General features: G+C 50.6%; 2 protein-coding genes across 8 annotated transcripts; one reads left to right on the forward strand and one right to left on the reverse strand.

The window, feature by feature from the left end:
- The first annotated feature begins 5,762 nt into the window (after positions 1 to 5,762).
- On the forward strand, positions 5,763 to 15,958 carry lxn (latexin). 7 transcript variants are annotated; one of them, XR_010324662.1, is made up of 9 exons: positions 5,999 to 6,136; positions 9,744 to 9,893; positions 10,499 to 10,561; positions 11,916 to 12,126; positions 12,511 to 12,647; positions 13,481 to 13,543; positions 14,834 to 14,941; positions 14,973 to 15,098; positions 15,279 to 15,958. XR_010324662.1 is itself a non-coding variant. In XM_064303286.1 (8 exons), exons 3-8 carry the CDS (start codon positions 9,756 to 9,758, stop codon positions 14,972 to 14,974), a joined length of 753 nt encoding a protein of 250 aa, XP_064159356.1. In that variant the 5' UTR covers positions 5,807 to 5,824; positions 5,945 to 5,974; positions 9,744 to 9,755; the 3' UTR covers positions 14,975 to 15,958. The 7 variants fall into 7 exon arrangements, 6 of the variants coding, with proteins under 6 accessions (XP_064159358.1, XP_064159356.1, XP_064159361.1 ...); XM_064303286.1 differs by lacking the exon at positions 5,999 to 6,136 and adding exons at positions 5,807 to 5,824; positions 5,945 to 5,974 and having other exon boundaries at positions 14,834 to 15,958; XM_064303285.1 differs by having other exon boundaries at positions 14,973 to 15,958.
- On the reverse strand, positions 6,136 to 25,190 carry gfm1 (G elongation factor, mitochondrial 1). Its single transcript, XM_064303292.1, is given in 19 exon segments — positions 6,136 to 6,753; positions 7,931 to 7,984; positions 8,070 to 8,128; positions 8,131 to 8,223; positions 8,616 to 8,760; positions 8,951 to 9,113; positions 17,104 to 17,186; positions 18,757 to 18,894; positions 19,133 to 19,189; positions 19,582 to 19,683; positions 19,782 to 19,919; positions 20,170 to 20,247; positions 20,757 to 20,915; positions 21,390 to 21,540; positions 21,723 to 21,839; positions 22,914 to 23,118; positions 23,406 to 23,538; positions 23,678 to 23,830; positions 25,026 to 25,190. Coding segments are annotated over 19 exon segments (2,235 nt in total). The 5' UTR covers positions 25,101 to 25,190; the 3' UTR covers positions 6,136 to 6,621.
- Positions 25,191 to 25,340: the final 150 nt, after the last annotated feature.

Raw genomic sequence — 25,340 nt, forward strand, 5'->3', positions numbered from 1 at the left:
ATCATCAGAATGATTCACGTCACAAGGTGTGATTGACAGCGCAGGTTTAAATATAAACCCACCGGCTGAAGGCTGCTGGAGTGATGATGTCATCGTCTGAGCAGAGGGGTCAGGGGGAACTTAGGAGTGCCGCTGGATTGGCTTGCTGAGTGATTGAGTGATCAGGCCAGCCTATCTGTGTGTGAATTTGTCTCTGTGATGACCCGCTTTCTGACACAAGCCTGGTATATGAAGAAGGGACATACATTAACGGTAACCCTGTGTCAAGGAAATTGTACACGGGAGAATGTGATTGGCTGAAGGGGCGTGTGGGTGTGGTCCAGGGACTACATGGCGGGCTATCGTTCAGACATGACCCTGTCACCTGCACGCGGCGTGTCCAAATTAAAAATGCTCAGACATGCTTTATAACAGGGAAGCTCTGATCTGACCCAGGAGGGCAGTAGTGCTGCTGGTTTTCATTCTTCCTCTCCAATCAGGGACTGATTTACACCTGGGAGTCCAGGTGAGTTGACATTAATCAACCAGTTAACCAATTAACTATCAGGTAGAAAAGAGAACCAGCAGCACTACTGGCTCAGGGCCCGGTGTGACTACTCCAAGTCCGTGACCTCATTAAGAACGGGCCGGTTTCATTTACGACCTCGTTATACACAGGCCACTGCAAGCGGGAGGGGCAACCCACGAAATTTGTCACTGTACAGCTTTAAAACTCAATCTCTCCTAAAATAATTTAGTCCGCAACTTTTTCTACTCTTTATCTCCCCCCCTGTCCGCTTGTTCTTGCCCTGCCAGGAGAGCCGTCTCTGCGGCTTCGTAATTTCCCTGAGCGTGGTTCAGTATCGCCCATAACTCACCGTCCCTCGGCCATCCGTCAGGAAATTTAATCTGCGCTCGACAAACAGCCCGTCTCCCCGCCGGCACCGCGCTGTAATGGCACTGTAGCTCATTAATTTCCCACCCAAATATCATCTTTTGCCGGGGAAGAGGGGGGTAATATTTCATTATTATATTAATCAGCCGCGCGCGCGGGGAGGCCGTGGTAAATCAGGATATGAGCTGCAGACGCCGTAAATCCCGCGGTCGTTTGAGACTTCCTGAACCCCGGCCGCAGGGGCGCTGCTTCAGAGCCCGTTTCTTTATAAGAAACACAATCTGACTCCATTTGGGATGAATCTGAAAACACTGTTTTATTACCGCTATGAATAATGCATGCGCGGTCATGGCGATCGTACCGTCAGCAGGACCGCCCGCCCCGTCCTTATCCACATTAAAACACGGCCGCTGGTTTTAATGTCTTATCCTAGCAGAATGAACGCAGCCCTAATCTGTGATTGTTCAGTCACTCACAGAGACCCTGCACGGCTCACAATGACTTTGCCGTCTCGTCCTGGGAGATCTAAACGAGGGAGCTGCACCTTTCTTTCTCCCTCTATCGGAGCGCTCTATTGTAGGAGCGTTTTAAAGGGGGATATTGGAAGCCCGCCCGGCTGAAGTGTTCTCCCGTTCCCTATTCTCCCGTCCTCCGCCTCTTTTGTAGGCTGGTAATTACGCGGCGCGAGCCTCTGTAATCCACGACTCCTTACACTCGTTCCTTTCATTCGCTCCTTTGGCACGCGAACACTGATTTATTCCCGCTTCTGCTCCTTTCAGACGTTACATCAGTTTAACTCTCAGGTTTAATACCCAGTATCCTAATCCCCATGGGGTCAGCCTACATTCCTTTCAGAAACCAACAGCTACTTATCTGCCCAGTCACTGCAGACTTCTATGACCACTGTGTGTGTGTGTGTGTGTGAGTATGTATGTGTGTATGAGTGTGTGTGTGTGTGAGAGTGTGTGTAATCAGTGTGTGTGTGAGTATGTATGTGTGTATGAGTGTGTGTGTGAGTATGTGTGTTAGTGAGTGTGTGTGTGTCTGTGAGTGTGTGTGAGTGTGTGTGTGTGTATGAGTCTGTGAGTGTGTGTGTGTGTGTTACTGCAAGGCTAGCTAGCGCATGGGATAAAATACCACTGGTGAGGGGAAGTCATGTGACCACTGTTATAAGGAAATGTTCAGAATGAGTCAGGTAAACAAAATGCAAACACACATTTTAAATAATACAAAAATGAATAAAAACAGTATTAATTAAAGTTTTCTTTTGAGGAAACACACAGCACACAGCAGGAACCCGCTTATAAACACGCATTGCTCTCTCAAACACCTCACTAACCCCTAACCCTCACCCTCACTAACAGCAATTATCTGATGTCAGAGGCCCGACAGAAACCCAGTTAATCTCAGAAATCACTACTGCACAGTGCTAAGGAATTACAAGTTTTGTTAAACAAATTGAATTTCACCTTAACTTAGTATTTCTCAAAGTAGCCGAATGTTTATGTTAATGAGGACAGGTCTCTGTGGGCGGGGCCAGACTCTGACAGGTTCCTGTGGGCGGGGCAGGAGCTGTCCACAGCCCACTTCCTGCACCACCTCCTGCACCACAGACAGGATTTATCTGCATTTGTCTCAAACCCTTCATGAGCAGATAGAGTGATTAACCTGGAACTGCGACAGAAATAAGCAGAGACACTTAACCTTAACCAATGAGCACATTACACGCACACACACATGCACCCACACTCACACACACTCACGCACACACACACACACGCACACGCACACACTCACGCACATGCACACGTACACACACGCACACGCACACACACGCACAAGCACACACTCACGCACGCGCACGCGCACACACAATCAAACTCACACACACAGGTGCAAACACACATTACACACACACATACATATGCACACACACACATTACACACATACGTGCAAACACACATTACACACGCACACACACACAGACACACACATGCAAACACACATTACACACACACACACATGCACACACAAACAGGCACACAAAGACACGTGTAAACGCACATTACACACACACACACACACAGACACACACGTGTAAACGCACATTACACACACACACACACAGACACACACATGCAAACACACATTACACACACACACACACACATATGCACACACAAACACACACACACACAGACACACACTCCACACATTCACCCTCAAGACATGAAGAGGTAACGTGACATTTATTTATTGAAGAAGAGGAAGAGGAGGAAGGTTAATGGGCTGTTCTTCAGACTTCCTCCTCTGCTGCCACCCCCCACCTCCCTCACCACCTCCCTCCAAATTTATGACCCGTCCTGACTGCACAGACATCACCATGGCGATGACCCAGAATGTTCTCCTGCACTACCTGCTGTTCTGATCTTCATGATCACTGTGCTTTATGATATGTAATAATCCACTGCATTTTCCAGACACTGTTTATGAATGTTTACCAGCCTGCAGACGGGCCAGGGTGAGATTTAATGTTACACGAATGCCAGTTAAGCACTGAGACACACATTAGCACTGCAGCAGTGTGCTTCACCAGTGCTCTCTGAGCGATGCCGCTCGCCTGAGTCTGCTGCCCTCTGGTGGTCATCAGGGGAACGCCACTCTCTCTACTGCAGAGTGGCCAAGCGAGGAACGTCCATCATATTTGCAGAGATCCGTTTAGATTTGATTCCTTGTTTCTGTTGATTTTTTTTTTTTTGCACTGGACTCAGACTGCTTGTCAGTTCGATGTTTATGGAAGGACTATCACACAGCTCCACAGATAACCCCCCCCCCCCACCCCGTCCCGCCCGCCCCCCCGGCCCCCCCTCGCTGGGGCTGCAGACTTAATCACATCTTCCCTGCGAGGGGAACCCTCATTTACCCCGACTCATTACCGGCTGAGACCCTGGAGCTCTGCCAGTTTCCCAGCTCCTCTTCACCATCTCTGTCTCTCTCTCTCTCCTTCAGTCTGTAGGTCTCTCTCTCTCTCTCTCTCTCTCTCTTCACCATCTCTGTCTCTCTCTCTCTCTCTTCACATCTTCTCTCCTCATCTTCTTCTCTCCTCTCTTCTCTCTCTCTCTCTCTCTCTTCCATCTCGCCTCCTCTCTCTCTCTCTTAGTCTCTGTCTCTCTCTCTTCACCATCTCTGTCTCTCTCTCTCTCTCTCTCTCTCTCTCTCTTCACCATCTCTGTCTCTCTCTCTCTCTCTCTCTTCACCATCTCTGCCTCACTCTCTCTCCTTCAGTCTGTAGGTCTCGTCTCTCTCTCTCTCTCTCTCTCTTCACCATCTCTGTCTCTTTCTCTCTCCTTCAGTCTGTAGGTCTCTCTCTCTCTTCACCACCAGAGTGCCTGGCGGCCCGGAACATTCCAGAACCCGTGATAAACATGAGTGCATGAACACTACACACACACACTACACACACTACACACACGCACACACACTACACACACACATACTGCACACACACACACTACACATACAGACACACTACACACACACACACACACACACTCTACACACACACACACTACACACACAGACACTGCAGACACACACACACGACACACACACACACTCATACACTACACACACATACACTGCACAGACACACTACACACACACATGCCATACACATGCATGCCACACACACATACACCTACTCACACACCTTCAAATAACACACATTTCAAATAAACACACACACCTTTATATGACACTGTCTGAATAAATGCCCCCATTTAAAAAACATCCTAATCTCACGTTAGCGTGAGGCAGGATGTGGTCTCTATCGCGGGTTAGCTTCTGAAATCAGAGCAGTGCAGAGGTCACGACCCACAGCCATTGCATCATGGGAACAGTAGCAGCGCAATATGCAGCTGGCAGGAAGTGGCGATGTTATAACATTGCCGGAACATTCCAGGAACACTGTGAGAACATCCTGGGTCAGCTGGGTTATCAGCGCTTGCCTCGTCGTGTTTCGGTTTGGGGACAGGAAAGAGTCAGAGGAACGTCTCTCCGCCCAGAGGGAAGAGAGAGACCGGAACATTCCGGATGATACTCTGCCGTTCACCAGATGGTGTGACGCTACATTCCAAACCGCGGGCGTGAGGCGGGGGAGAGGGGCGAGAGAGGGGCAGGAGAGAGGGGCGAGAGAGGGGCGGGGGAGAGGGGGGCGAGAGAGGGGCGGGAGAGAGGGGCGGGAGAGGGGGGCGGGACTCAGAGCAGACGGGGCTCACGCTGGACGTCCGTCCGCACATTCCTCCGCTCGGAGCTGGACGTTTGTTTACAGAAGCCGCCTGTGCCTGGCGAGCGTCAGGCTCTTATCTGAGCGCTTGTGCAATCAGAGGAGCGGTATAAACTGCCTGAGGGCTGTGGACCCCTCAGTCCAGCCCGCTGCACACCATGAGCCGGTCCCTGTGCGTCCTCCTCGCCGCCCTGTCGCTGATCCAGGGGACCCCCGCCATCCGGAGACTGCAGGGGAGCCCCCAAACTGCAGACCCGCGCAGCGCCCATCACCAGCGGCGAGCCGGAGGCGAGCTAACGGCACAGGCGGACGCGAGCCCCCGGCGGACCGAGACGGTCGCCGAAGCCCGCGTCCGAGAGACGACGGACGGCGAGGGCGCCGGCTCGGACCAGACGGGGCTCACGCCGACGCCGCCCACTTCTCCCCGGACAGACGGTTACGAAGCCGCCGTGCCTGGCGAGCGTCAGGCTCTTATCTGACGCTTGTGAACAGAGGACGGTAACTGCCGAGGCTGACCCCTCAGTCCAGCCCGCTGCACCAGAGCGGTCCTGTGCGCCCCCGCGCCCTGTCGCGATCCAGGGACCGCCAGCCACCCGGAGCTCAGGGGAGCCCCCAAACTGCAGACCCGCGCAGCGCCCATCACCACGGCGACCGAGGCAGCTTTAACCACACGGACGCCGAGCCCCCCGCTCTGGACCACACGGACGCCAAGCCCCCCGCTCCGGACCACACGGTCGCCGAGCCCCCTGCTCCGGACCAGACGGACGCCGAGCCCCCCGCTCCGAACCAGACGGACGCCGAGCCCCCCGCTCTGGTGAGTTCAGCCGGAATCGCCGCGATGCCGCCGGTCGTGGCGGGCCGTTCGCTCGAACGCGTCAGCGGGAGGACGGATCGCAGGCAGCCGGACGCTCCTTCCTGCTCCCGCTCTCCTGGCGTTCAGAACGGAAGGGGGAACTCAAAGCACCGGGCAGCAGCTGTATGTGATCTTATTTATTACATCATCAACATCATACGCTGTACACAGTACATGAACCAATAACCGCACGTCCCCCGAACCAGACCCCGCGCAAATGTGCTCCACTACAGCGCCTGCCAGGGAGCGGAGTCATTCAGAGTCGTTCCAGAGTCATTCAGAGTCGTTCAGAGTCGTTCCACAGGGCAGGTCCGTAGAAATAAAACCAGTGACTGTGGAGCACTGAGGTAAAAGATGCTGGAAAAGGAGAGCTGTTCATCTGAGCACAATGCAAGTCTTTTGGGGGAAAACTCCAGAAAATGTATGTTTGCACATGTGTTTGTCCGTGTATGTGTGCATGTGTGTGTTAGTTCTGTGTGTGTATGTGTGCATGGTGTGTGTGTGTGTGTGTGTGTGCATGGTGTGTGTGTGTGTGTTAGTTCTGTGTGTGTATGTGTGCATGGTGTGTGTGTGTGTGTGCATGGTGTGTGTGTGTGTGTGTGTGTGTGTTAGTTCTTGGCCTTGCCCTTCTTGGCTGGTAGCTGGCCGGTGGCCTCCAGGTGTTTGTTGACGAGCTCCTCCTGTGTGCTGGGCAGGCAGGGCTGGTACCTGCTGTACTCCATGGTGTACTCTCCTTTCCCCTGGAGCACACACAACCAGGAACGCAAACACACACACACATGCACACATGCACACACACCCACGTACACGCACACACACGCACCCACGTACACGCACACACACACGCACGCACGCACACACACCACAAGAGTTGCATTAGCATTAGCCTTCTCCAGGGCTACAGGGACACATCTGACCGTACACTAAACCCAACTACTTCTGCTATAAATGTTTAAATGCATTGGAAGCACATGCAGTGGCCATGACCATAGAAAAGGGTTAGTGGAGGCTGTAGTTAGTGTAGTGTAAAGGTGAGTGTGTAGCTGGTGTAGTGTGAAAGGGGTAGCTGATGTGTGTAGGCATGTAAGTGTGTGTAAGTGTGTGTAAAGTGTGTGAGGCGTGTAAGTGTGTGTGAGTGTGTGTAAGGTTTGTGTAAGGCGTGTAAGTGTGTGTAAGTGTGTGTAAGGTGTGTGAGGCGTGTAAGTGTGTGTAAGGTGTGTAAGGTTTGTGTAAGGTGTGTGTAAGGCGTGTAAGTGTGTGTAAGTGTGTGTAAGGTTTGTGTAAGGCGTGTAAGTGTGTGAGGTGTGTAAGTGTGTGTAAGGTTTGTGTAAGGTTTGTGTGAGGTGTGTAAGTGTGTGTAAGGTTTGTGTAAGGTGTGTAAGTGTGTGTAAGTGTGTGTAAGGCGTGTAAGTGTGTGTAAGGTTTGTGTAAGGCGTGTAAGTGTGTGGAAGGTGTGTAAGTGTGTGTAAGTGTGTGTAAGGTGTGTATGTGTGTAAGTGTGTGTAAGGTGTGTAAGGTTTGTGTAAGGCGTGTGTAAGGTTTGTGTAAGGTGTGTAAGTGTGTGTAAGGTGTGTAAGGTGTGTGTAAGGCGTGTGTAAGGTTTGTGTAAGGCGTGTGTAAGGTTTGTGTAAGGTGTGTAAGTGTGTGTACGTGTGTGTAAGGTGTGTAAGTGTGTGTAAGGTTTGTGTAAGGCGTGTGTAAGTGTGTGTAAGGTGTGTAAGTGTGTGTAAGGTTTGTGTAAGGCGTGTGTAAGTGTGTGTAAGGTTTGTGTAAGGCGTGTAAGTGTGTGTAAGTGTGTATAAGGTGTGTAAGGTGTGTAAGTGTGTGTGTAAGTGTGTGTAAGGTGTGTAAGTGTGTGTAAGTGTGTGTAAGGTTTGTGTAAGGTGTGTGTAAGGTTTGTGTAAGGCAGTCACTCACCTCTGTATTGGACCGCAGCTCTGAGGCGTACCCAAACATGTCATTCAGAGGAACCTGAGAAAGCAGAAACACCCCACTGTCATTATACAGGCGATCAAAATCACAATCTGAAGGTGCGGCTTAGTCTCGGAAGGACTACATTTGCATATCAGGCGTGAAGTACCTTCGCTGCCTCCTGCCCAGTGATGACGCCATGGCATAGTTAGCCCCAGCGTACTGCTGGAACTCATTAGGAGCCACAATCTCCACAGACATGATGGGCTCCAGCACCGTTATATCAGCCTTCTCCAGCGCTACAGGGACACAGTCACATTAGCATTAGCCTTCTCCAGCGCTACAGGGACACAGTTACATTAGCATTAGCCTTCCCCAGCGCTACAGGGACACAGTTACATTAGTATTAGCCTTCTCCATGGCTACAGAGAGAGTTACATTAGCATTAGCCTTCTCCAGCGCTATAGAGACAGTTACATTAGCATTAGCCTTCTCCAGGGCTACAGAGTCACATTAGCATTAGCCTTCTCCAAGGCTACAGGGACAAAGTTATGTTAGCAGAGACAGAGAGAGAGGGAAGGGGGGAGAGAGAGAGAGAGAGGGGGGGGGAAAGAGAGGGAAGAGGAGGGGGGGATGGGAGAGAGAGAGAGAGAGAGAGAGAGAGGGAGAGAGAGAGAGAGAGCAGGCTCACCCTGTTTCAGAGCTCCCTCTCCGGCTCTGATGAAGGAGACCTCGTTGGAGTCCACCATGTGATGAGCGCCGTCCTCCAGGACGAAGCGCACGCCCGAAATCTTGTGCCCCGTGAGCGGCCCCTTCTCACAGGCCTCCCTGAAGCCCTGTGGGGCGGAGGGAGGACACGCGCTCAAAATTAACCCCCGATTTCACACCCCTCTGCAGTTACTCCCCCAGGGAGAAAGCCCTGGGTAAGGGGTATCAGTGACCCCCTCCACCCCCCCCCCCCCTGCAGTTACTCCCCCAGGGAGAAAGCCCTGGGTAAGGGGTATTACTGAGCGGATGGCGGGTTACCTTTTCGATGGCGGGTATGAACTGCTTGGGTATGTTGGGGCCGATGGTCTGATCCACAAACTCCACCTTGGTGTTGCTCTCAGGGTCCAAGGGCTCCAGCACCCCGATGACCTTTCCATACTGCCCCGACCCCCCAGACTGCTTCTTATGAGTGAAGTCAAACCTGCAGCCGATAAACATGCAATCATCACCCGCCAGCAACAGTACGTACTGTACTTTAGACATGTAACAGTAAGTATTAAACTGTTAACTGACTGAATTTTTTTTCAAGGAGCAAAAAAAAAAACACGTTTCATCAACTTCATTAGACAGAATCAACTTCATCTGTAATGTGTTCACTGTCCACTAGAGGGCAGAAAGAGTGAAAGGAATTGAAGGAAGTGTGTCTCTTTAAAAGTGGGTGGCCCATTTAGTCTAACTCCAGTGAAAAACAGGAAGTGCTCTCTCTATCTCTCTCTCGCTCACAGGCTCAGGCTGTCTGTTTCAAACCAGAGAAACTCCAGCTGCCTTTCTGCTCCAGAGCAACAAGCTAACCCCTCGCTCTCCCCGCTCTCCCTCGCTCTCCCTCGCTCTCCCCGCTCTCCCTCGCCCCCCCGCTCTCCCTCGCTCTCCCCGCTCTCCCTCGCTCTAAACCAGCCGACTCCCAGAGGCACAGAGGGGGGGTAAAGTGCCCCCCCGCGCGTAAACGTCTGCACTCAGCCCAGCGCTGATCTCTGTGCTTCCGGACTCTTCTCTGTGTGACTCAGCCCAGCGCTGATCTCTGTGCTTCCGGACTCTTTTCTGTGACTCTCAGACGGGGCAGGACATGCCGGTGGTGCAGCTCGTCCCGGGGCACTACCCCGCCCGCAGAGCAGCCCAGGTGGCTCAGCACTACCTCAACACCCAGCACGGCTCCCCCTACAGGTGGCTGCAGGTGGAGAGGGTCCTGAGCGCCACTTCAGAGGTGAGAGCGACCGCACCGCCAACCTGTGCGCACCTGAACACACACCTGCTACAGCGCACCTGAACACACACCTGCTACAGCGCACCTGAACACACACCTGCTACAGCACACCTGAACACACACCTGCTACAGCGCACCTGAACACACACCTGCTACAGCGCACCTGAACACACACCTGCTACAGCACACCTGAACACACACCTGCTACAGCGCACCTGAACACAGGGTAACAGCACACCTGAACACACACCTGCTACAGCGCACCTGAACACACACCTGAAACAGAACACCTTTACAGGAAATATAACACCCGATGCCAAATAATTGTTTTACATACTTTATACAACACTAACACTTCTGAATATTACTGGTCATTCTCCTCCTATATGAAAGTGTGATGGGATGAGCCAGAGAGCGGTTAAAGAGTTTAAGACCTGACCCAGGTGTGGTTTAGGTTCACTAATCCTTCACTCATTACCTGTACTGGGCACAGTCATGCATCAGACACTAAGGGTCAGGTGTCGTGATATGAGCTGATATGGTTGTCAGGGTGACATGTTTGCTCTGTTATCTTGCTCTGACTCTCCTGTCTCTCCCGTTGGCAGGAAGTGGCTGATAAAGGAATGAAGTACAGTGTGACGTTCAGCGTGAAGGACGGGGTGTCTGAAGTGAGTCCCGCGCCCGCGCGGCGAGGAGCAGCCGCCGAGGCCGAGTCCGGCTTAGCTTCGGTTCTTTAGGTTTCGGTTCTTTAGGTTTCTGCTCTTTAGGTTTCTGCTCTTTAGGTTTCTGTTCTTTAGGTTTCTGCTCTTTAGGTTTCGGTTCTTTAGGTTTCTGTTCTTCAGGTTTCTGTTCTTCAGGTTTCTGTTATTTAGGTTTCTGTTCTTTCGGTTTCTGCTCTTTAGGTTTCTGCTCTTTAGGTTTCTGTTCTTTAGGTTTCTGTTCTTTAGGTTTCTGTTCTTTAGGTTTCTGTTCTTTAGGTTTCTGTTCTTTAGGTTTCTGCTGAAACACAGTCTGTCCTGACCGACGCAGATTCTGTGTGAATCTCAGGGCTCATGTCCCCACTGCCGGCGAATAGGAGCGCAGCCCCCCCAATGAGGGGCGTGGAGAGAGGCTCTGTGAGCTCTCAGTGCACTGCTCTGAGCTGTGTGTTTACACAGGGACCTGCTGCTGCTGAGTAAACATTCATTGTGTGAGTGTGTGTGTGTGCACGTGAGTGTGTGTGTGTGTGTGTGTGTGCGTGTGCGTGCACGTGAGTGAGTGTGTGTGTGTGTGTGTGCGTGTGCGTGTGAGTGTGTGTGTGTGTGTGTGTGTGTGAGTGTGAGAGTGTGAGTGTGTGTGTGTGTGTGTGTGTGTGTGTGTGTGTGTGTGCGTGCGTGTGTGCATGCGTGCGTGTGTGTGTGTGTGCGCGTGCATGTGTGTGTGCGTGTTACAGTCATGTATATGCTGGCTGTGAGGAGACTGCCAATCGCAGGCCTGTAAAATAATAATAATTGTTACACTCCTGCTCTATTTGAGCCCCCCAGCCTGGAGCTGCTGCTGGTAGCTCCCCCAGTTACACTCAACCTGGCGCATTAATCAGCTATTAATCTGTAACACTGTGTAACTATGGAGTATCTGTGTGACTGTGGAGTATCTCTGTGTGACTGTGGAGTATCTCTGTGTGGTTGTGGAGTATCTCTGTGTGACTGTGGAGTATCTCTGTGTGGTTGTGGAGTATCTCTGAGTGACTATGGAGTATCTCTGTGTGACTAGAGTATCTCTGTGTGGTTGTGGAGTATCTCTGTGTGACTGTGACTGTGTGACAGTGGAGCATCTTTGTGGGGTTGTGGAGTATCTCTGTGTGACAGTGGAGTATCTTTGTGTGGTTGTAGAGTATCTCTGTGTGACTGTGACTGTGTGTGACAGTGGAGTATCTTTGTGTGGTTGTGGAGTATCTCTGTGTGACAGTGGAGTATCTTTGTGTGGTTGTGGAGTATCTCTGTGTGACTGCAGCTCAAATGAAGGCCCAATGTGCTCCTACAGAAGTCTGCAGGCATGTGCTCTGCAGAGGTGATGTTCCCAGCCAATGAGGTGCAGTCCCTGCCCCTACAGGCCCCGCCCTCACAGGCCCCACCCCAGGTACACTGCTCCTGTGAGGACCTGCTCAAGACCAACACCACCGTGGAAGAGGGTGCTCTCTACCAGCATCTGAAGAGCAACGCCAGTGTCCTGGTGGATGCTCAATATATACCAGGTACACCTGCTACACCTGTCTTACCCTGCTACATCTGTCTCACCTGCTACACCTGTAATACCTGTCTCACCTACTACAGACATTTCCACACAGTACACACAGGGGGCGCTCACTTCACCATTACAGGCTTTAAATGCACACACGCTGATATTTACTATGAACATTATGCTAACCCACCCATCCACACACACACACACACACAGGATAAAGACTGTATCTGTGTTTATCTGCAGACAGCTAACACAGGATAAAGATTGTGTCTGTGAATGCTAATGTTTGTATGTTTGTGTGTGTGTGTGCGCGTGCGCGTTTGTGTGTGTGTGCGTGTGTGCGTGTGTGTGTGTATGTGTGTGTGTGTGTGCGCATGTGTGTGTTTGTCTGCAGACAGCTTTGGCTACATTGCTCCAGAGATGAGGCCCATTTGGCACCTGGGGGGCGCGGCCTCCAGCTTTGTGATGCTGAAAGAGTCCAACGAGAACACCCTGTACAACCTGGCCCAGCTGGCCAACGTCACACAGCTGGTGAGCAAGCTTTCAATGTGTCATACGGTACAGGTGAGCTCACCTTAGAATACGGTACAGGTGAGCTCTATAGATTATGGTACAGGTGAGGTCTATAGATTATGGTACAGGTGAGCTCTGTAGATTATGGTGCAGCTGAGCTCTGTAGATTATGGTACAGGTGAGCTCTGTAGATTATAGTACAGGTGAGCTCTATAGATTATGGTACAGGTGAGCTCTGTAGATTATGGTACAGGTGAGCTCTGTAGATTATGGTACAGGTGAGATCTGTAGATTATGGTACAGGTGAGCTCTGTAGATTATGGTACAGGTGAGCTCTATAGATTATGGTACAGGTGAGCTCTGTAGATTATGGTACATGTGAGCTCTGTAGATTATGGTACAGGTGAGCTCTGTAGATTATGGTACAGGTGAGCTCTGTAGATTATAGTACAGGTGAGGTCTACAGATTATGGTACAGGTGAGATCTGTAGATTATGGTACAGATGAGCTCTGTAGATTATGGTACAGGTGAGCTCTGTAGATTATGGTACAGGTGGGCTCTATAGATTATGGTAAAGGTGAGCTCTGTAGATTATGGTACAGGTGAGCTCTATAGATTATGGTACAGGTGAGCTCTGTAGATTATGGTACATGTGAGCTCAGTAGATTATGGTACAGGGGGTGAAACAACTGTAAGCATGGCATGGTAGATTAACATTATAGCCTTTCTAACTGTTATTATATTACATGTTCACTAGAAAACGACATTTAAAGGCGGTACCTATAGTTGGTCTCTAATCCTGTGTAATTACTGAGTGCTGACTCTCTGAAAAAATACGATGTCCTGACAGGAAAGCCAGAACGACACACTGCTGTTCCAGTTCCACGTCCTGCTCCATGAAATGGTGTCTCAGGTAAATCCACAAAAACAACTTAGCCTAGCGCTTCTGTCCCAGCTAAATGCTGGAGAACGCTCACAAAACTTCCTGAGTTTCACTGAGTCCTCTCCATTAGTACTGCTGAGGGCATTCAGCTTTCTTACAAATGCATGAGCTTACAGGAGGAGAAAAACTAAAACCTACAAATCAAACTGATACTCAACTCTGGAGATTATCAGTACTCAGCCACACGGAGATATACATTAGAATGAACCTTTCTGTATAAATGAATGTTATTTATGTGTATAATGAATGTGAGTGTGTGCTAGATGTGTTTATGTGTATAATGAATGTGAGTGTGTGCTGGATGTGTGTATATGTATAATGAATGTGAGTGTGTGCTGGATGTGTGTATATGTATAATGAATGTGAGTGTGTGCTGGATGTGTGTATATGTATAATGAATGTGAGTGTGTGCTAGATGTGTTTATGTGTATAATGAATGTGAGTGTGTGCTAGATGTGTTTATGTGTATAATGAATGTGAGAGTGTGCTGGATGTGTTTATGTGTATAATGAATGTGAGAGTGTGCTGGATGTGTTTATGTGTATAATGAATGTGAGTGTGTGCTAGATGTGTTTATGTGTATAATGAATGTGAGTGTGTGCTGGATGTGTGTATATGTATAATGAATGTGAGTGTGTGCTGGATGTGTGTATATGTATAATGAATGTGAGTGTGTGCTGGATGTGTTTATGTGTATAATGAATGTGAGTGTGTGCTGGATGTGTGTATATGTATAATGAATGTGAGTGTGTGCTAGATGTGTTTATGTGTATAATGAATGTGAGTGTGTGCTAGATGTGTTTATGTGTATAATGAATGTGAGAGTGTGCTGGATGTGTTTATGTGTATAATGAATGTGAGAGTGTGCTGGATGTGTTTATGTGTATAATGAATGTGAGTGTGTGCTAGATGTGTTTATGTGTATAATGAATGTGAGTGTGTGCTGGATGTGTGTATATGTATAATGAATGTGAGTGTGTGCTGGATGTGTGTATATGTATAATGAATGTGAGTGTGTGCTGGATGTGTTTATGTGTATAATGAATGTGAGTGTGTGCTGGATGTGTGTATATGTATAATGAATGTGAGTGTGTGCTGGATGTGTGTATATGTATAATGAATGTGAGTGTGTGCTGGATGTGTTTATGTGTATAATGAATGTGAGTGTGTGCTAGATGTGTGTATATGTATAATGAATGTGAGTGTGTGCTAGATGTGTTTATGTGTATAATGAATGTGAGAGTGTGCTGGGTTTTACAGGAGATCATCTCCTGGAAGCTGCAGGCCTCCTGGTGTCCAACAGAGGGAGTCAGAGTGCTCAGTGCCGAATGGCAGCCTAAATGCCACCACTGTGTAGTGCCTCCAACCAACACCACCCTCGCCACAACACCACCATCCTAACACCACCCTCGCCACAACACCACCATCCTAACACCACCCACACCCCAACACCACCATCCTAACACCCTCACCACAACACCACCATCCTAACACCACCCACACCCCAACACCACCATCCTAACACCTTCACCACAACACCACCATCCTAACACCACCCTCACCCCAACACCACCATCCTAACACCCCCCACACCCCAACACCACTATCCTAACACCGGCCACACCCCAACACCACCATCCTAACACCGCCCACACCCCAACACCACCATCCTAACACCCTCACCCCAACACCACCATCCTAACACCACCCACACCCCAACACCACCATCCTAACACCCATACTCTAACACCTCCATCCAAACACCCCTACCCCAACACCACCATCCTAACACCGCCCACACCCCAACACCACCATCCTAACACCGCCCACACCCCAACACCACCATCCTAACACCACCCTCACCCCAACACCACTATCCTAACACCGCCCACACCCCAACACCACCATCCTAACACCCATACTCTAACACCTCCATCCAAACACCCCTACCCCAACACCACCCCCAACCCAACAGCAACATTCTAATACCATCCCAAAAACATAATCGTAACACCAAAAGCTTAACACCACCACCCATGCCCAACATCACCATCCAAACAGAACCCCAACACCACCACCCCAACACCACCCATGCCCCAACACCACAAACTGAACACCACCCGCACCCCAACACCAACATCCTAACACCACCCCCACCCCAACACCAACATCATAACACCACTCCCACCCCAACAGCACCACCCCCAAACCAACAGCACCACCCCAACACCACCCAGTTTAACAGCATTCCTGCATGGCTACAATTTCACCTTATCATAACATAGTACAGTCACATGTGACCTAAAGCCTGTACATCGACTATGTATAAAAAACTACTCTGAAGGACCATAACCATCCAATAAACACCAGCACTGTGTATGAAAAGCAGAGCAGTGTGATCTTTATACAGTTACAACAGTGGCTGTATTTACTACACCACTGTAATAGTTCGCATGAAGAGCGTGTGTGTGTGTGTGTGTGTGTGTGTGTGCGTTTGTGCGTGTGTGTGTGTGTGTGTGTGTGTGGTGTGCGTTTGTGTGTGGTGTGTGTGTGTGTGGTGTGCATGTAGACCGTTAACTGAGTGTGTTGTGGGAGATGTGTGGTGAACTCTGAGTGTGTTGATGGCGACTGTGCTGGGTGACACTGAGTTGTTAACTGGGCAAGACTGTGCTTACACTCTGAGTGTGTTGAATGGGGCAGACTGTGCTGGTGACACTCTGAGTGTGTTAAATGGGGCAGACTGTGCTGGTGACACTCTGAGTGTGTTAAATGGGGAAGACTGTGCTGGTGACACTCTGAGTGTGTTAAATGGGGCAGACTGTGCTGGTGACACTCTGAGTGTGTTAAATGGGGAAGACTGTGCTGGTGACACTCTGAGTGTGTTAAATGGGGCAGACTGTGCTGGAGACACTCTGAGTGTGTTAAATGGGGAAGACTGTGCTGGTGACACTCTGAGTGTGTTAAATGCGGACGACTGTGCTGGTGACACTCTGAGTGTGTTAAATGGGGAAGACTGTGCTGGTGACACTCTGAGTGTGTTGAATGGGGAAGACTGTGCTGGTGACACTCTGAGTGTGTTAAATGGGGCAGACTGTGCTGTGACCTGAGTGTGTTAAATGGGGAGACTGTGCTGGGACTCTGAGTGTGTTAAATGGGGCAGACTGTGCTGGTGACTCTGAGTGTGTTAAATGGGGCAGACTGTGCTGGTGACACTCTGAGTGTGTTAAATGGGGAAGACTGTGCTGGTGACACTCTGAGTGTGTTAAATGGGGCAGACTGTGCTGGTGACTCTGAGTGTGTTAAATGGGGCAGACTGTGCTGGTGACACTCTGAGTGTGTTAAATGGGGCAGACTGTGCTGGTGACACTCTGAGTGTGTTAAATGGGGCAGACTGTGCTGGTGACACTCTGAGTGTGTTGAATGGGGCAGACTGTGCTGGTGACACTCTGAGTGTGTTAAATGGGGCAGACTGTGCTGGTGACACTCTGAGTGTGTTGAATGGGGCAGACTGTGCGGGTTGCAGAACTTACGGAACAGAATTGGACACCGTCTCCCTGAAGGACACCTTCGGCCTCCCCAACACACAGGGGCAGTTATACTCCCTCTCCATTCTCTACAGAACACACACAGGGGCAGTTATACTCCCTCTCCATTCTCTACAGAACACACACAGGGGCAGTTATACTCCCTCTCCATTCTCTACAGAACACACAGGGGCAGTTATACACAGGGGCAGTTTACTCCCTCTCCATTCTCTATAGAACACACACAGGGCAGTTATACTCCTCTCCATCTCTACAGACACACACAGGGGCAGTTATACTCCCTCTCCATCTCTACAGAACACATGCAGGGCAGTTATACTCCCTCTCTTTCTCTACAGAACACACACAGGGGCAGTTATACTCCCTCTCCATTCTCTACAGAACACACACCGGGGCAGTTATACTCCCTCTCCATTCTTACAGAACACACAGGGCAGTTAACTCCCTCTCCATTCTCTACAGAACACACACAGGGGCAGTTATACTCCCTCTCCATTCTCTACAGAACACACACAGGGGCAGTTATACTCCCTCTCCATTCTCTACAGAACACACAGGGGCAGTTATACACACAGGGGCAGTTATACTCCCTCTCCATTCTCTACAGAACACACACAGGGGCAGTTATACTCCCTCTCCATTCTCTACAGAACACACACAGGGGCAGTTATACTCCCTCTCCATTCTCTACAGAACACACACAGGGGCAGTTATACTCCCTCTCCATTCTCTACAGAACACACACAGGGGCAGTTATACTCCCTCTCCATTCTCTACAGAACACACACCGGGGCAGTTATACTCCCTCTCCATTCTCTACAGAACACATGCAGGGGCAGTTATACTCCCTCTCCATTCTCTACAGAACACACACAGGGGCAGTTATACTCCCTCTCCATTCTCTACAGAACACACACAGGGGCAGTTATACTCCCTCTCCATTCTCTACAGAACACACAGGGGCAGTTATACACACAGGGGAAGTATACTCCTCTCATCTCTACAGAACACACACAGGGCAGTTATACTCCCTCTCCATTCTCTACAGAACACACACCGGGGCAGTTATACTCCCTCTCCATTCTCTACAGAACACATGCAGGGGCAGTTATACTCCCTCTCCATTCTCTACAGAACACACACAGGGGCAGTTATACTCCCTCTCCATTCTCTACAGAACACACAGGGGCAGTTATACACACAGGGGAAGTTATACTCCCTCTCCATTCTCTACAGAACACACACAGGGGCAGTTATACTCTCTCTCCATTCTCTACAGAACACACACAGGGGCAGTTATACTCCCTCTCCTTTCTCTACAGAACACATGCAGGGGCAGTTATAATCCTGCTTACAGAACACAGGTTCTCCGTACAGGTGGAGTACCTGAAAACAGATTTAGTCTCTGTGCAGGTGGCGTACCTGAGAACAGATTTAGTCTCCATACAGGTGGAGTACCTGAGAACAGATTTAGTCTCTGTGCAGGTGGAGTACCTGAGAGTAGACTTAGTCTCTGTACAGGTGGAGTATCTGAGGATAGATTTAGTCTCTGTGCAGGTGGAGTACCTGAGAGTAGACTTAGTCTCTGTACAGGTGGAGTACCTGAGGATAGATTTAGTCTCTGTACAGGTGGAGTACCTGAGAATAGATCTCCAGGTGCAGCTCTCCCATTCCGGAGATGATGGTCTCTTTGCTCTCCGTGTCGAAGTGAACTCTGAAGGTGGGGTCTTCCCTGGTGAAGCGGTTTATCCCCTTAGAGAATTTATCCAGGTCATTCTGGAGAGGAGAGGAGAGAGGGAGAGAGGAGACGGAGGAGAGGACAGAAGGGGAGAGAGGGGAGGAGAGAGGCAGAGGGAGGAGAGTAGAGAGGGAGAGAGGGTGTAATGAGAGGAAGTTAGTGTGTGTAAGAGGGTTTGGTGTCAGTCACACAGAAGACAGACTCACGGAGGGACCGTATCTCACTGATAAGACACACACACACACACACACACACACACAGCACAGGGGGACCCACCTTATTGGATGGCTTCACAGACATGGAGATCACTGGGTCTGGAACATGGATGGACTCCTGCAGGACAAACGGACAGAGAGCACACCGCCATTTAAACTCAACTGCCACAATGTCTGGCAGCGCAGCCTGGCCGATAATCAGGGGTCAGTGCAATCCAAGTGCCACAGGGCCTACTGCTTTTTCACCCCCCATCTGCAGCTGATGAGTATCTGGAAAGAGACGAGCCTGCAGGTGAGCAGCAGGCTCAGGTCACACAGACTGAATGGTGATGTAACTCAGAGGAAAGGAACCAATGTCCAGGCGGTGCTGCAGGGGTCCTGAAAGCCTGCTTCTGAAGGCAAACCGGGTCTCTAACAGAGTCTCATGTGACATGAGGACGGACGCGAACCCCATAACCATCATCAGGCCTGCCGGGGGGGGTTGCTAGGGGACGGAGAGGAGGGCGTTACCATGGAGAGGTTGGTGCTGGTCCGGGACGTGAAGGTGTCTCCACTGGCACAGTCGATCCCGAAAAGCGCACAGATGTCCCCCGCATACACCTCGTCCACGTCCTGCCCCCCCACCCAGAGAGAGAGAGAGGGCGTTAAACCAGCCCCCCGAAAACAGACACCACCCCCGCCCCCACCTCACCTGCTCCTCCGCCACTCACCTCCATCTGGTCGGCATGGAGACGCACCAGCCTCTGCACACGCACCCTCTTGCCTGTGCGCGTGTTGTAGATGTACTCACTCTTCTTCAAACAGCCCTGGTACACGCGCACGTAGGTCAGCTGACCAAAGCGCCCCGCCTGGGAGGGGGGAGGGGGGAGTTAGATGAATAGAAGAAGGGGGGGAGGGTTTTAGATGCACATTATGAATAAGAAGGGGGGGGGGGGGGTTGTAAGCATCCCGTATTGATAGGGAGGAGGAGGGGGTGGGGGGGGGGGGTTGATAGAGTCTCAGTATGATCGCTGGGGGGGCCGGAGAGGGTGAAGGGGGGGTCCCTACTAGTTGAACTCAGTAGAACAACGGTGTGGGTCTGGGGGTCGGCTTACCTCACTCCAGTTTGAACGCCAGACCCACAAACGGCTGTGAGGCGTCTCGCTCACACACACGACTCACGACTCTCTGGCTTCCCTGAAAACACACACAAACACACACACACATTACTGCGTTTACACACACACACACACACACACACACACACATTACTGCCTTTACACACACACACACATTACTGCCTTTACACACACTCACACACACACACACACACATTACTGCCTTTACACACACACACACACACACACTCTTACACACACACACACTACGCCTTACACACATGCCTTCACACACACACACCACACACAACAACTTACTGCCTTTACACACACCACACTCACTCACACACACACACACACACATCACCTACACACCACACTCACACCACACACACACACACACACACACACACACGCACACACACACACGCACACACACACACACACACACACACACACACACACACACACACACACACACACACACACACACACACGCGCACACACACACACACACACACACGCACACGCACACACAGGCACACAGGCGCACACACACACAGTGTAAGAGCTGTAGTGTAGTAGTACTCACTCCTGGTTGAGGGTGGCGTAGTTGTTGACCTCGGTGGGGTTGGGCAGGTACTCCAGAGCAGCGTCCAGTAGAGGCTGAATCCCCTTATTTTTCAGGGCGCTCCCCACCAGTACAGGGGTGAAGGAGCGCTGGATTGTGGCCCTGCGGATGGCCGCCTAGTGGGGGGGTTAGGGGTCAAGGGTCAGACAGGGCATTCTCAGCTCTATCTGTGCAAAACACCTGCAGCCGTGACCTCACAGACACACACAACTGCTGCCGTGACCTCACAGACACACACACTTGCTGCCGTGACCTCACAGACACACACACCTGCAGCCATGACCTCACAGACACACACACCTGCTGCCGTGACCTCACAGACACACACACTTGCTGCTCATGACAGGCTCGTCCAGAGTGGATAAAACAAACATTTTAAAATATTTTAAAAACCAACGGCGTCACATTTCTAATCATTAGGCATGTTGATCTACAGAAGACAGAGGAGCTCATGGGACACACTGCTCACGCTCAAACACTCAGTTCTGTCCGGGGCACGCACGCCCCAGACAGGAAGTGAGGTCACAGAAATGGCAGCGGTGAGGACACAGCCGTGACCCTGCATGACCTCTGCGTGACCTCAGACTGACCTTGAGCTGGTCGACGGTGGGGACCCTCTCCTCCAGGAACATCTCCCCCAGCTGCTCGTCCGCGTTGGCCACACACTCCACCAGCTCCTGCCTGCGCTCCAGCGCCTCCGCCCGGAACTCTGCAGGGATGTCGTCATAACGCACCGTCTGCCTGCCAGAGAAACACACACACCAGGATAAAACACACACACACACACACACACACCAGGATAAAACACACACACACACACACACACACACCAGGCTAAAACACACACACACACACACACACCAGGCTAAAACACACACACACACACACACACTAAAACACACACACACGCTCCCCGGCCTCACCCGAACGGGCCCTCGAAGTACAGGCTGCGCTCCTGGATGAGGTCGATGATCCCCCGCAGGTTCCCCTCCAGGCCCATGGGGATCTGCACCAGCGCCGCGTTGTGGTTCAGCTTGGTTCTGCCGCACACAGGACCATTAGTGACTAAAAGAAGCTAAAGACCAGCAGTCTGAGGCGTTAGTGGGAGCGTTAGCAGGAGCATTAGCAGGGGTGTTAGCAGCAGTGTTAGCAGGAGCATTAGCGGGAGCGTTAGCAGGAGAGGGAGCGTTAGAAGGGACGGGAGAGTTAGCAGGAGCATTAGCGGTAGCATTAGCAGGGGCGGGAGAGTTAGCAGGGGCATTAGCGGGAGCGTTAGCGGGGGCATTAGCAGGAGCGTTAGCAGGGGCATTAGCAGGAGCGGGAGCATTAGCAGGGGCATTAGCGGGAGCGGGAGCGTTAGCAGGGGCATTAGCAGGGGCATTCGCGGAAGCGTTAGCAGGGGCATTAGCAGGGGCATAGCAGGGGCATTAGCAGGAGCGTTAGCAGGAGCGGGAGCATTAGCAGGGGTATTAGCAGGAGCGGGAGCGTTAGCAGGGGCATTAGCGGAAGCGTTAGCAGGGGCATTAGCAGGAGCTAGCAGGGGCATTAGCGGGAGCGTTAACAGGGGCAGGAGCGTTAGCAGGGGCATTAGCAGGAGCGGGAGCGTTAGCAGGGGCATTAGCAGGAGCGGGAACGTTAGCAGGGGCGTTAGCAGGGGCATTAGCGGAAGCGTTAGCAGGGGCATTAGCAGGAGCATTAGCGGAAGCGTTAGCAGGGGCATTAGCAGGAGCGTTTGCAGGGGCATTAGCGGGAGCGTTAGCAGGGGCATTAGCGGGAGCGTTAGCAGGGGCATTAGCAGGAGCGTTTGCAGGGGCATTAGCAGGAGCGTTAGCAGGGGCATTAGCGGGAGCGTTAGCAGGGCATAGCAGGGCTTAGCGAAGCGTTAGCAGGGGCATTAGCAGGAGCGTTGCAGGGAGCATTAGCGGGAGCGTTAGCAGGAGCGTTTGCAGGGCTACGAAGCGTTAGCAGGGGCATTAGCAGGAGCGTTTGCAGGGGCATTAGCGGGAGCGTTAGCAGGGGCATTAGCAGGAGCGTTTTCAGGGGCATTAGCGGGAGCGTTAGCAGGAGCGGGAGCGTTAGCAGGAGCGGGAGCGTTAGCAGGGGCGTGGTCGTACCTCATCTGCTGCAGTGCACGGGTGGGGTTGGCTCCGAGGCGGTCCAGTTTGTTGATGAAGGTGAGAAACGGAACACCATAGCGCTTCATCTGCCTGTTGACGGTCATGGTCTGACACTGGACCCCACCCACCGCACACAGAACCAGAATCGCACCATCCAGAACCCTCAGTGCTCGCTCCACCTCGATGGTGAAATCCACGTGACCTGGGGGGGGGGAACGCAAGGCAGGGGGCCGAAAAAACCAAAATACCGTCAACATTAAACACAATACCGTCAACATTAAACACAATACCGTCAACATTAAACACAATACCGTCAACATTCAACACAATACCGTCAACATTCAACACAATACCGTCAACATTCAACACAATACCACCAACATTCAACACAATACCGTCAACATTCAACACAATACCGTCAACATTAAACACAATACCACCAACATTCAACACAACAGAGTGAGAGCCATTCAGCTGTGATCTCAGTACCTGGTGTGTCAATAATGTTGATGTTGTGCTGTCTCCACATGGTGTATGTAGCTGCTGATTGGATGGTGATCCCTCTCTGCCTCTCCAGCTCCATGGAGTCCATTATGGCTCCAACTCCATCCTTCCCTTTCACCTGAGAGAGAACAGGCCAGGCAGCAAACAGCTCAAATGCGCGGCTGCCTAAGCACAATGGCACGGCTCACTCATAAAACAGAATTAACCCAATGACTAATCGTGTTAACCAAAAGAGCGCATATTTATAAACCCGTTACCTCGTGCATCTCCACTATCCTGCCCGTGTAGTACAGCACGCGCTCGGTTAAGGTGGTCTTCCCGGAGTCGATGTGCGCGGAGATTCCGATGTTACGTATTCTCTCGTTCGGGACGGTGCCAGAGGAACACGTCCGACAGCTGTTCACCAGGACCTGGGGACAAAGAAAGCACACTTTACTAAAATAGTAATACTGCGCTTACACACAGCGGCATGACCTTTAATCCACTGCAAACATCCCACGACAAACATCAGTTTGAACCAACATTCCAGGATTTCTTCTCATCCTTGACCCAGTATAATCTGGCCTTGTTAGATTTCATTTATTATCTTTAAATATAGCAAGGCAGTAAAGGACAGCTGTGGGCTTACAACAGACAACCAAGACCAATGACAGGCGCAGACCTCAGCGGAAAACGCAGAAACAATGTTGTCGAAAATCAGAGAACGATATTAACACGACCATTCCAAGTTGGTTCTGATTATTCCAGCTTTCAGGTGCCAAGTAATAAAAAGCTATTTTTCTTTTCTGTAAAAGGGCTGTAGACTCTAAAAAGTAACACGTTACTGGAGTGAAGCTCGTGATTAGTAGAACTCCACTTCAGGCCAGGTAAGATGGTTTTGTGAACGACAAACAAGATCAGTGTGTTCAACAGAAAAACTATTAAGCTAACAGTTGCCATGGCATTGGAGCAACCGTCATCGAAACAGCTGGATTTACCAGCTGGATCCTTTAAATAAAAAGTTAAAGAGAGGACGACTGCATCTCATTTTCAAGTAACCTCGATAAATAGCTGGACACCTGTACTACAAGCCAGAAAACCCCTTACCTTGATAGCCAGCTAGCTGTAGCAAGCTACACAGCTAAACATTCTTAACCCTCCTGTTATGTTGCGGGTCAAATTGACCCTTTTAAAGTTTGAAAATCTAGGAAAATACTAAAATATTTTTCAGTATGAAACTTCTTCTACTGGCCTTAATTAGTGTAATCAACATTTTAAATGAAAATGGTTCATTTCATGTATTTGCAAACCCCCCCTGTATGGGGATTGACCCGGGAACATTTTTGCTGTACCTAAAAAATGAACAGAACAGGAGGGTTAAATCTAAATTTGAAACTAAATTGTCATTTTGCTAGAATGTAGTACATACCCAAATGGCAAATACGTTTAGCTAGCAATAATGTCGTAATCCGTTTACCATAGCAATAGTTAGTTGGTGACAACTGTGGCCAGCACAGCTTAACTCAACCCATCCACTGACAGATCACTGACAGCGCCGCTTACCAAGCCGTAAGAACAACACAACATACGAAAGGAGGTGAACACAAAATCAGCGTTTTATCTTACCTGTTTTAAAGTTACTGTTGCGGGGTTCTTTAAGTGCTTTTGGCTCAAAATCAGTCCTGCTTTTAAAAGCCGCATTTTGATGGTCCGGGCTGGAAATATTTGCACCCCGTTCACTTGGACAGCCTGTGAAAGTCACACGCCGGTTCGTTGCGAAACACTACTTCCGGGCTACGGAAAGGCAGAAGGATCAAATACAACGGCCCTCCGGACAATGAATTTACTCACGCCTGCGTAATAGCGACTTCGTGTGGATGGGCGGACATTATGACAAGCTGAGCGGTAAAGTTATTTACAGAACGAACTGACGTCGTCTTC

This window comes from Anguilla rostrata, chromosome 12 (genome assembly GCF_018555375.3).
Source record: "Anguilla rostrata isolate EN2019 chromosome 12, ASM1855537v3, whole genome shotgun sequence".
Taxonomy (NCBI): Eukaryota; Metazoa; Chordata; class Actinopteri; order Anguilliformes; family Anguillidae; genus Anguilla; species Anguilla rostrata.